We start from the raw sequence: 13,239 nt of genomic DNA, 5'->3' as shown, positions 1-13,239 counted from the left end.
GTTCATGTAAAACACATTTTATAACTTGTTCTGAGTGATTTTACAGGACTGACTTTTCCTTTATCATTATCAATAGCTCCATCAATTTTTGTCACTTACAAAATTTATTAGCATTTTTTTCTTGCAGATCATTGATAGAAATGCTGCGTAGCACAGAATAAAAATGTCTTTGCAAAATCTTCATGGAATGGGGATTTTTCACATTTTTTTATTTTACTTCCAACTCTTACAGTGAGCCAGCTTTTAATCCACTTCATGTGAACTTGCTTTACGACAAATATTTTGTTATAGTACAATAGGAAGGAAATTCCTTATAGAAATATAAGCATACAGAGTACCCTTGTCACTCATATTTAATTTTAAATTCGCTTATTTAATTTTGATTGTTCCAGTAACCTTTTAAAATACTGTTACAGCATCAACTGTTTCACAGTCATTTTGCACTTCCTTAGTTTTCCAGGCTTTGTTAGAAGTCAACAACACTATTTGGAGAGCTATAGTCTTTGATACAATTTATTGGGTATTATGGGTTTTTAAAATGTTTATATAGCAGTTATTTAACATACTTTATATTTATTGTTGAAATATTCTGTCTAGTTCTTAAATTGTGAGCACTTAAATGTTAGAGAATATAAAGTTTTGCTTTCTTTCCGCGCCTTGCAAGCCTAGTCTTGCAAACAATTTTGAGTGGGTAAATCTCTGCCTTTAAATGGGACCAGAAGGAGACACTGTGTGGATATGAGGGAGAAGGGAGCTGAGTTACTCCCATTCTCAATAGGATAAGACATGGAGTGCAAGCATCGGATGGTCTCTTCTTTGGCTTTCTCCCACCTAAACCCTCCATGGACATATCAGCCTACATGAGCCATGCTGATTTACACATTCTAGAACATCCTTCTGCCCCCGAATGTTTTTTTTTTATCCCAAATCCTACTTGACATTGGAAGATACGTGTAAAACAATAAGTAAGATTTGCTTATATTTAATTGCATTCTAAATTTTTGAATTGAAAACCCCAAATATTTTTAAAAGCCCATTTTTGTACTGTTCTTTTAGTGTGCTCGTAACTTGGGTCTCCCTTTACAGCTGATATTCTTTGTTTTTGAGAACTTTGAGCAAAAGCTCTTTATGTTATTTATGCAAGCAGAAGGGAAAGGCGGTAAATACACTTTCTTCCCTCTCATAGCACAGAACTGGAAATGTTCTCAGCATACACCAATCTAAAAATATTATCTGTTCAGCCACACCTCATTCCTGTAGCTTTTACCAGGGGAAGAGCGGAAGATACCACTATCACACTCTCACTCTTAAGTCTTGCAGTAGGTTGTGATATCCCATCCCTTGGAAATTTTAAGAGGAGGGAAGAGGACAGCATCTATTTCTCAGATGTCCTAATTTCCAACCTATGTCATACAAGTCTTAGCCAGGCCACTATCTACTTCAACAAGAATACAAACATATTCTACATCCACAACCTCAAAATGCTCCTATGACATTAGTGTAGTGATCTGCTGTGAAGTGCATTTCTCTTCCATGTCTCAATATGTAGACTTACCGCTGCAGCTAAGAGCCAGATATAAAACTTGTTGAGATTTTTTTATGTAGTGGTTAATACTGAGGATGGGCCTCTTGCTTTGCTTCCGGTGTTGTCATGCTGAACTCTTGTAGTGCTGTTTGGCCAGCCCTTTTTTTTGTGTCTTTTCTTCTCATATCAGCTGGAAGTGTGGATGTCTCCTTTATTCTTGTGGTTAAGTGACTCCTATGGCTTATTCCTCTCAAGTTCTTGGCTGCTACCTTGGTTTCTGAGAAGTCTAATCTGTCAGATTCACAAATTTATCTCCACTCTTTGCTTCTGCAGAGTATTAGATAGCTAATGGAAGGATTCAGCAGTGTATTTGACTATTACAACACAGCAAGTACTGCTACTGTTTGTTTTTGTTTGTTTGTTTTGGAGTCATAGAATCATGGAAAGTATGAAGGTCAGATAAAGAAGAACATGCTGTTTGCATGTCTCAGATTTGTTTCTGACATTCTGCAGGCTATCAGAGCTGTTGTTCCATCAATTAATTTCATTATTTGTTTTCATGATGAGAAATGATTGTTTTCTTTATGAGCTTAAGTATATGTGCCTACTTCAGTGTATATATATCTATGGTCAAGCTGAACGCCATTGCTTTATAGTACCTAATAGAGTGCTTTGTGACAGCATGGGTCAAGCCTAGGATACCAATGTCAGGTCTACTTCAACCTCCTTGAATTTTTCTTTTCTGCTAGGAACAGTATTCCCAGCAATGTCCAGCCATTCCCTCTTAATTGCTGTAAATATTAACTATCTGGTTTTATATAGTTAGCAAGCAATAGGTTATTAAATAATATAGTATTTTGAGGGGGTTACACTTGCTTTTTTTTTTGAGTATTCTACCTTTTCTCCTTTTTAAGATGGCACTTAGTTATTAACAAGCTGTTAGAACTTAATTTTCCAGATTTCAAAAACTATCCATATACAAGGCAGTGATGTTCAAGTGCAGAAGATATATTCTCTGTTCAGAAAAGGGGCACTGCAGCTAGACAGTATTGTCCAATAATATTCTGAAAGTACAGAGTAAAGGAATGGTGAAACAAATAAATTTGGCTTTTGCTGGTTTTACTAGTGTCAACCATAATTTTGCACACCTGAAACTGTTCCTGCAGCTATTTGATACTCAACAGTTATGAAATCACAGAAAGGCAGGCTATAATTCAAAAGAGAGGGGAGTTCTATACACCTTTCAGACAAAAAAAAAAAAGCTTTCCTTCAGTAAATAATCCAAACCTTTTTAAGTGCTTTTGCTCCTAATAATAAAAAGACACTTTGCTCTAAAAAGGGCTGCTCAAATTGTATCTGCCATGTGATAAAAAACTCATTTTTGTTATGTCAAATCTGTCATAGTCTAGGATAATTGAATCAAGAGAGCTCATGCTTCAGATTTCAGCGTCATCTTCAGTGGCATAATTTTCAGCAGTACCAATCTTTTCTACACAAGTACTTTCAGGACCAATGAGGCTTGTGCTGTTAGCCACCTTGGACTCCCGAGCAGCAAAGGCCATGATACCGTAGCAGACTTCAGTATCAATTTGCGTGATTATTACACAGCCACTTTGGCAGCTGTTAGAGATATCCTTGTTTCTGGTTTATCACTTATCTCTGCTCTCCTCAGTGGATCATGCAATAAACACAGACTTCAGCACTTTCCAAAACGGTGGAATTAGTGAGGAAGTAAACCCAATGACAATACAGACGAGCACTTCCCTGTCATACCCTTAGCATGCACAGACTCAACAGAGGATGGCAGAAAAACTTTACCATCAAAATGATGATGCAGTCTAGAGTAAAAGCAAAGCACAGGCTCCTGCTGATATCAGTACAGGCCTCTTCCTGTAATCCACTGCATTGGCTTCTAGTGGGTACAGTCACCTTGGTCTTACAGGCTCTACAAGCTTGTCCCTGGCTACGCAGCTGAGATCAATTCTTCTTGTTACAACCATTCAGAAAAATTTCTGCAAACACTGCAGTATGTAATGCAAACACTGCAGTATGTCAGTGACCTATTCAGAAAGCAAATTACACAGGAGAGTATTTAAAATTACAATTTATATTACCATCTTCCCTAGGTGAGTTTTCAGATCCTCAAAACTGTGCCTTTTCTAGCTATACTTCCAAGAATTTTGTTTGCTCAATAATAACTAAGGCAATATTGACTGTTCAAGAAAACTAGGGTAGGATGTCAGATGGTATCTCAGTATCTGGGTTAGAGGATTTTCCTGTTATCAAATGTGCCTGGATTCAATAAAGCTTTTTTTAACAGCCTTAGGTTACCACAGAACCAGCTTAAAAAGAAAAAAGCATTAACCTAGGCTGTCACAAAAACAAACTCTAAGGCATTCATTTGTCCATTTCATTGTCACAAAGACAAAAGATAGCCCCAATTTTTTACGTAGAAGGAAAAGCTATTTCACTGTCCATGTGAATTATAAGTTGCATACCAATTAACTTGTATATTACTTGAGTCTGTATTGTGGCCATCTGGGTAGATAGCAAAGGCCCAAAGGATGTGACCTCCCCATCTCAGGTTGTGCGAGATTCTCTGGCTGGGTGTTCTCAGTATATCTACGTTAGTACCGTTAGTGCAAAATACAGTTGTGCTCCTTCTGTTCTGGGGTGCAATTTGTTGTTGACACCTGAAAAATAATGGAGAGGAGAAGTAATTCACTTCTCTAATAGATCCTGTGGATGGGAAAAAGAGCAATAAATGCTATTTATCCCTTTTTCATACTCAGTTTCAGTCAGTGTTGGAGTACTCTGACCAGTAATAGGTGCTGCACTTTAAGGAAAATGGGAACCCCTTAAATAGTTATGTGCTGAAGTACAAAAAAAGATTTCTAGGAGGAAGATGGGAATAATGTCTTTGTGATAAATATGATAATCATAATGGACTCTGACTGTAACAGGAAAGATTCTAGGTACACAATAAGAGAAACTATCTAATGCTCAATAGGTATGGGGAGGTTGTGACCCTCTCTGGAAGAGGCTAATATAAATGTGCTTCTTCATGTGGTTTGCAAACTTTGGGAGGATAGGTCAGCTGCTTTCTTTTCCACTGCTGGAAGAATACCAGTTACACATCCCAAGCAGCAGATATATCACCACAATTGTGCAAAGGAAAAGTAGCAGTTAGCCTATAAAGTAATGGTGCTTTTTTTGCGCGGTTGCCCTGACCCTTAGCTCTCCTTTGAGAGTTTATAAAGCTGCTGCGGCGCTGGAGCATTTCTCTCTTGTTCTGCTAAAGGCTGAGCACACAGGTGTTGCCTTAACATATGTTGCTGACTGAAATGGGTATACTTTTTGAGTACGCAGAAATAGTACAGTAGAACAAATAGATACTTCTCAGACTTAGCATGTAGGCAAACAGCCGTTTAATTCATATAGTGTGTGCTTTGTAGCTAAATTCTTAGATAAAATTGCAATGTTATTTATGTTGTGACTTTAGTATAAAGGATCTAATTAGCACAATTAAGCATTTAGGATATTTTGTGGAGTACATTGAAATTATTGTAATGTAGCTGTTTGTTCCTGTGCCGCTCAGAAATAAATATGGGAGAAGAATAAAATTTTGGTTTTGAAGACAGTACTTTATTCTTTGAGGAAGAGTTAACGTGTAAGATTTATGTTTCAAACACTATTTGAAAGTTCTCTCAATCTTCTTGTAGGCCATAGAAAAACATCTCATCAGGAAGTCCAATGGAGGACTGACTTTCATTGGAGAATGGAAGAATGGGCACCTTGAAAGAAAGATGGGCCATTTGACCTGTTTTGCAGGAGGAATGTTTGCCCTTGGAGCAGATGGTTCCAGAGATGATAAAGCTGGACATTATTTGCAACTTGGAGCTGAAATTGCACATACATGTCATGAATCATATGATAGGACAAGTAAGACACTTTGCTAATCTGGCTGTTTCAGTAGTTGAAATATAGAAATTGATGGAATTATTTAAAAGGTTTGTAATGGACCGATTTCTTGTCTCCCCTGCCCTGTTTTTATATAAGCACAATTTTCCTCACTTCCAAGTATTCACTTCTGATTTACGTTACGGTGAGTAGTTGAAGAACCAGACTTTACATAGTTCCTTCCCTGGTGTTTATCCTTACGACTGCATCTGTCAACTGAAATACACTGTGGGTACAGGAAGGAGAGAACCGTATACTCTTGTCTTTCCAGATAAACATGTCAATTTTTCATTTCAGCTGTTCAACTGACATATACTGTTCTTACAGTTATGTGGGGTGAGAGATTTGTAAACACAATTTATACTCTTTTTAGTAGTAGTGTATTCTGGGTGAATACAATGTGCAATTAAACTAGGAAAAGACAGAAATTAGTATGTGAATTGCGAATTGGCCAAAGACCTGATTAAGAAAGAAGCAATGTCAGGCTTTACTCCTGGGCTGCAAATTTCTCAAGTTCACGGTTTTTTGGACAAGGCCTATTTTGTATCTTTAGTGTTGACCTTGGTACATAAAGTTTGAGTGTGCTGAGTACGCTTACTTTGGCTGCAAAGTCAGAAGGCATTATTAAATCAGATCACTCTGTGAATAGTAAGCAGGAAGACCTTGCGACCTTGACTGTCAGAAATAATGTTTTTAACAGAGAAAAAGGCAAGTCTCTTTTCTTTAAACTGCACGTTTGTTAGTTGGAGAACGGAGGAAGAAAAAGATCTGAGAATATACTTTGCTTTTGGGATGATGAAGCAATTTCACATGGCTTTTAAAAATGTCAGTGCAGTCCTAATCTATATCAGCTGGGTATTTTCAATAGAGATAAGAGAATATTAACACTACCATAGGAGACACATATAATTTGTCATCCAGGATGTTGTGTGTGCTAATCTGAATTCCAAACAAAAAAAAAATACAGAAAAGAACCAAAAAAATGATTAAAGTAATGAGCTTTTATCTTATAGTGGGAAATTAAGAGAGGTTGGCCTGCTCAGACTAGAAGTATAGTGTTGAAGAAGGGGGTAAATTTGCTATTCATGTCAGAGGATAAGCACTGAAGAAGAAACAGGCTGTTTTAAGATAATAAACAGCAAAGTTGTACTAAGGGCAAGAATTTGTAAGCTAGCTGTGAATAACTGTAGATTGGAAAATAGAAGGGCTTTGTGTAGCCATTAGAGAAATGAGCTTCTGAAATAACTTTCTAGTAGAGGTACTGAGAGCTAAAACTCAAAGTAGCTTTAGGTCTCAAGGACAGAGGATTCCTGTGTTTATGCAAGGATTGTATAATAACAGTGTAACATTGCCTCTAATTCCAAAGAATTAGTTTCTTGGTTTTTGAGGTATACCTTCACCTGTTTAGCAGCATCATAAAAAGGAAGCAAAAGTAATATTAGGATGCTTTATGGAAAAGATCAAAATTTAGTTCAGACATTTAAGAAATACTGTATTTACTGTTGTTTATGCAGGAGTAATTTTATTTCTTTGTGTTTATTCTGTACCCTAAAAAAGTCAAAAGCCAGGGAGATAAAAATTTCAATTTCATACTTAATGACTGTATAATAATGCACATGCCAGAAAGAGATTGAAAGTTGTACAGACAGCTCTAAATTGGGAGCGTCCTAGTTGTCTTTTGCTCAGTCATGCAGTCTCAGTAATGTGATTGTTTTTATCTGGACTGTTTTTTTCAAAGAAAATAAATATGCAAATATCGACCTCTCGTTGTACATTAGCAGCAGGATTCCATGCAGAGTTTCATGCTTATGTGAGAGAACTAGCTAATTGTAGAAAAAGGCTCTCTTTCTGGTGCAAATAGTCATCCTGGTTTAGCTGTTAGATTTATGTTTCGGTCAACAGAAAGAGAGAATCTGGTCTTCTCGCTCTCCTATAGACTTAGGAGAACTTCTGCCCTGTGTAGTGTCCCCAGAGGAGACAGTCGTATGCTTAGACTTTATCTTCAGGAAAGAGAACATTCTTCGGGTAAAACAATCAGAGCTTATTTTTCCCCTGTTCTTTCAAGGGTTAGTCATAATAAATATTAGTACAGTCTTATTGTATTTTAATGTGAAATTATTACTTTATGAATATTTCCTATCCAAATATTCTTAAGGGCGGAACATGAGAAAAGAAAAAATTGCTTTTTTAAGAGGTCGAGGGCCAGCAAAATTGAAATGAAATTTCACAGAACATTTCTGGAAAAGGAAGGCATTATATTGCCAAATGTAGGCAACCTATTGCAAATATTGAGGTATGAAAACCTGTTTCAAAAAAAAAAATCTATAATATTGCAAGTATCAGGTAATCTAAATACTGGATTTGCTTCTATTTCTTCTTAGAACCCCATTAACATGTATATAATAGAATAACATTTCCTGAAATTCTGGTTTTAAATCTTGCTTTCCAGTGTGAGAAGTTCTTGCAATCTATTTTAGGGCCAAGATATCTGGACTGTGTTATTTTAGATACATTCTACTTGAGTACTTTTGCTCTGGGCATTTTTTACCAGTGTACCAGCAAAATGCTCTAGCATGCAGTGAGAATTGACACATCTGTTCAACATTTAGGTGATTTTATGCCATGATCTTTGTGACTGAAGGCTTTACGTATATGTTTAAAGTAGTAACAGCATCTGCTCAGTTGCTTCCCTCTCTCATACATGACCCTATGTCTTTAAGCAAATTCAGTCACTCTGTATGCAACAGAGCATTTGTGGTGGCTTCATGTTTCTTCAGCAAAACAAGACTTTTCTTTGGTCTTTTTTCTTTGCTTACATTTTGGACTGCCGTTATCACAATCAATGTGAGAAGTCATCTGTTGAAATACGATTACCCAGACTGTCATCAAATCTAAGACCATCTCTATGGCCTGCTGGATGTCATTGCTTTGCTGATGGCCTCAAAAATTTTTGAGATGAGACAGACAGGTTATATGAATCCTTGTCCCCTCTCTGATTTCTGTCAAGTATTCTGTTGCCATCTGTTTTTTTTTTTTTTTTTTTTTTCCCCCTGCAGTTAGACCCTTCTTCCCCAGCTGTGATAGGTGGAAAGCTTTAAAAAACTTATTGGTGAAAAATGGTCCTACACTTCCATCTTCTTTCCTTACTTATTAGCAAATCAGCCATTTTTTCCATTTAATGACCAAAAGTTGCCACTTGGTCACAGATTTAAAAAAGTGATGTTATACACTGACATTATTTGTTGTAGTATGGGCACTATTCAAACATCTGCTTTCTCCTCATATTTGGAGTACTCCTTCATCCTCTGGAAGATGTATCCATATGTCCTTGTCATCTCTTTGAAAGCTTATAGTGCTTCCTTGGGATTTGCTGAATATTTTTGGACATTTCTCAACACAGTTGAAAGTGTGGCACAAATTAAAACATGCCATCACCTTTTGCAAAGTTTGTTGTTGGCATGACCCTATGTCACGCCTCCCAACATATGAATCTCAGATCTGTGAGGCTGCCTTAGAGATGCCAAAGCTTTCTGCACCTGCATGTCTTGCAGATCAAACAAAGATATTCTGTCTCCACCTACAATACTCAATTTTTGTTTCATGACTCAGCACCATTATCACTGGCAGTTGCTTGTTGCCTTAGTCAGGACCAGTCAGCATTAGGATGTAATTTTTTTATCACAAGCGCAAATGTGGGAAAGGATGATAACCCATTTTGGACTTACAGGGTTTATATGTGTTTATACATAAGCTCAGTTCAGGTTAGTGATGTTGGAGATCATCCCTACTCTTCAAAGAGGAGAAAGACTTTGGTGTCTGGAATTTAAGAGTACTTCATTCAACATGTCAGTCAAAACATCAGACAGTAAATACTTACGTTCTGTGGTAGACATGTAGCAATTTAAAATACAGTTTCTTGACTTCTGTACAGATTGTTTGATAAGAAACTTGACAATGATCACCTTTTAGATTGACTTTGGCTTCTTTATCTAGGGATGTCTAAACTAAGTCTAGACCCTTCAATTTGCTCGGAACAAATCACTTCCAGACTTAACCCTTTGAGTGGTATGTCTGATATTGCTGAGGCTTTGCTGTCCTATGAATGTTATTTTTAAAGGAACCCAAGTTGCATGGCCTGAATATAAGGTAGTCTCTCTCTGCATGGCAGCTGCCACCTACATGGCTGACTAAAAGTTTTCTTAATCCCTCTAGATGTTGCTATATCTTTTCTATTGTCTTTCCCTCCAAATAGCAGTCTCTCAATGCTAAAGTTAGTCATCTTGTCTCTCAAGAGGCTGTCCGCTCAACAGTGATGATCACTTCTCAGAAGTGGTGTGGTCATTGTGACCATTTCCTCTCTATTTCCATAAACATTATGTCTCAGTGACAATTAGTATCCGTTCTACATAATCAGTTAGAGGCTTATGCAGGGACGCTGAAACCACTTTATTGATCATCTGATTAATAGCAACATTCTCCAGGAATTGGAAGCTCAGGATATGGAAATGCCCATAGATTTTTTTTTTCCAAGGAGGAGATAAGCCTTGGATTCCTGGTGGAGTGAATCCATTGATTGAAAGAAGATGGTCTTCTGGGGAAGGAGAAGGCAGTGGGGGCAGGCATGATTTTGAACTAGCTATCTGCACGAAGGAGTTTTGGTTCCAGGATCTGTAGAACTGATTGGCATGAGACCTCAAAACTCTTTCCCTTTCCATGCGGTTGGGAATGCACATAACACTACTTGGAATCACCCAGGATTTGAGTGGGCGTGTTGACCATCAAAGACAGAAAGTTTACCTGGAACCAGAAAATTGTGGCATGTCATTTCCATACATTATTGCTTTCCATGCTGCATTTTTTTCTCTGTACTCTAACCTGTTGATTAGACCATTACTGCAGTTATCCTAAGGTCCCAATCTTATGATAGAAGATTTCGAGATTTATGTGTAGTCCAACATACTGTGTTATATGGAGAGGAAACTGAGGTAACTAAAGATATGGGGCATGCTTTGGTGTGCATGCCCCAGTACTGGCATAGGACAAAAAGTCATATTGCTGGCACTGGGAAGGGCAAAAGATTCTACTTTTGTGTACTTACAGTGCAAGGTTTATCAAAGTTTAAACTTGCATGTCGAGTGCAAATCTTGGACTGGTCTAGTTACTAGGATACTAGTTTTCTCTTTTATATCCTTAATGTGCATCAGTAAGAAACATGGGAAAGGCATAAAATAAAAAGTAATGTGAAATTCATGAACGGTAATGAAAAAATGGTGATGAAAAAAAGATGTTCAGTGAAACTGAGCCAGAAATACCAGTAATAAATTAATCTGAAAAACTGGCTTTCATAGGAATCATAGAAGTTAGATTAATAGCAATAATTATTCTGATTTACAGCACATAGGTTTTTTAGTAAAATATGCAAACCCTTATACATAAGAATTTTTCCAGTCATTAGATGATAGTATGTAAAATAAGTGTCATCCACAGGCAAATTATTTTATAATAGAAATTCCTTGCAAATCTTTAAAGCTTCTGACAAGAAGTGTCATCAGAATCTGGGTACAATGTTAGCTGGTTTTATACATGAGGCAATTCCAGTGCAGAAAAAAACAGATGAATGAGCTTTCAGCTGAGGCATTGTCAAAGTGTGAGTAGATGCTGTCATGGTGTGAGTAGAGCACAGTAAGCAGTTTAAATGGGCACATATGATAGACATACTACTTGTTTTCTTAGGAAATATAAAATGACTTTGTACGTTGATGGAGTGGTTTAGGGAGCCTCAAACCTCCTCCCTCCAGATATTTTGAAAGGTCTCTTCCTCAAGTTTTATATGAGCTTAGCTAGACCATCTCTGTAATAATGACATGCTGTGATAATTTTGCAGGCCTGGTTTCAGTGAGATGATTGTCATACTGCAGGGCTCACACGTCCTCTGATTATACCATGGTGTAATCTCTTGGTGTGCCCACCACACAGTGTTCTATCTACATTAGAAGTAGATAGAAGTAGATGAGAAGTTAAAGATTTAATGCACCATCATGCTTCATAGAATCACAGAATCGTTAAAGTTGGAAGGAACCTCTAGAGATCATCTAGTCCAACCGTCCTGCACATGCAGGGTCACTTACAGCACATGGCACAGGACTGCGTCCAAGTGCATTCTTCAAAGCAAAAGGCATAGCAGTTTCTGTATGTGAGGCATCACTAGACTAGACTGCCTGAAATAGAACTATTGTGGGGAAGAAGAGCGATCCAACCGATATGGATTACTTGATGTCCAAAAGGTTTTTTCAGAAGTTCTTTATGAAAGACTTTTAGGGGAATTACACATAGTGTAGTATTTTAAAATACTTGCATAGATTTTTTTGAAGAATTTGTAGTTTAACAAATAGAGTAGGGATAGATAGTTTTCGCAATGGAAGGTTTAGCAGTGGTGATAGTGGTGATCTGCTTAGTATATTCGTAAGTGACCAGAAAAAGGGCGTGAAGGTACCCTTCCCCAAAGGTGAGTGTGCTGATGATGATAGTAATGAGAAAAAAATATTCAGGGTAGCAAAGATGAAAGAAAAATAAAAAAAAATGCAGAAGGACCTTACAAGGCTGAGTAATTGAGCAATACATTAGAAAATTAAATTAGGTTTAGTTAAATATAAAGTGAGGCACCTAGAGAAAAAATATGCCTAACCTGACATATAAAATGATGAGCTCTTAACTGACCATTACAACTGAGGAAAGAGCTCTTGAGATTATGAAAATATCAGCTCAGTAGCAGTCAGAAAAAAACAAAGGGATAGAGATCAAAATAGAAGGCATGATTATATCGCTATTAATCCATGGCTTGCCCACACCTTCAGGGCTATGTTCAGACTGGTCCTCATTTTTCAAAAAGAATATAGCAGAATTGGAAGAGGTGCAGAGGAGGGCCTTAAGGAACTGCTTCCATGCAAGGAACAACTGATGTGGCTAGTGTTCTGCAGGCTGAAAAAGAGTTGATTTAGGTAGGATACAGCAGAGGTTTGCAAAGATATAAAAGGGTTGGAAAGGTTGAGTGGGAATCACTTGTTCACGCTCTTCAACATAGAGCTGGAGGCTACTAGTCTAGTATGAATCAAACAGAAAATAACCAAAAAAAAAAAAAGTTCTACACAGAAGAGGTAGTAAAGATGTGAAAAGTTTTAAGTTGGATGCTTAAATTTTGCACAAGTAAGGGAATGCCAAATTAAGTACTTGGAAAAGAAATCCATTAAGAATTACTGACTGCGTAAAAAACATACTTTAGTTTTAGAGAACCCTTCAGTTGATGAGAGTGATAGAACAGCTGGAAAGAGGAGCTTATCTGCTTCTTCCTCTTCCCTAAACTTATTTTGACTGCTGTTGAAGAAATTATATTGGACTAGATAGAACTTCCAGTCAACCCAATATGACTATTCTTATGTTCTTAGTTTTAGATAGGTGGAAATCTGGATCTGATCTCATTGATTTTGCCAAATCTTCTGGGAAATATTTCCCAGAAGATATAAATGGGTAATATAATACATGTTCAAATACACATCATAGACATTTCCTGATAGGGTTTTCGTTACCAAGTGTGTGTCTAAAGCATATTCTTTTGTTTCTCTGTTTTTCTGTTTATGTACAGAACCACTCTCTCTTGGAACGAAAAGAAAAAATAGTGTTTTTGGAGGTTTTCTTCTGGGGCAGACAATAGGTGGTGCTTATATTTTCCATTATAATATTCTAACGTTCCCCTTTCA

The 13,239-nt window shown here is 37.1% G+C and overlaps 1 protein-coding gene across 1 annotated transcript in view; it reads left to right on the top strand.

The window, feature by feature from the left end:
* LOC104576499 (mannosyl-oligosaccharide 1,2-alpha-mannosidase IB) overlaps nt 1–13,239 on the top strand; it is a 115,960-nt gene that overhangs the window by 91,652 nt on the left and 11,069 nt on the right. The window contains exon 10 of the mRNA XM_010223881.2: nt 5,248–5,467. Within this exon, the coding sequence (XP_010222183.1) occupies nt 5,248–5,467 (220 nt within the window). The remainder of the gene's footprint in view (nt 1–5,247; nt 5,468–13,239) is intronic.

This window comes from Tinamus guttatus, unplaced genomic scaffold (assembly GCF_059628265.1).
Source record: "Tinamus guttatus ecotype Peru unplaced genomic scaffold, ASM5962826v1 Tinamus_guttatus_pri_ptg000098l, whole genome shotgun sequence".
Taxonomy (NCBI): Eukaryota; Metazoa; Chordata; class Aves; order Tinamiformes; family Tinamidae; genus Tinamus; species Tinamus guttatus.
This window is presented reverse-complemented; position numbering and strand designations above follow the sequence as displayed.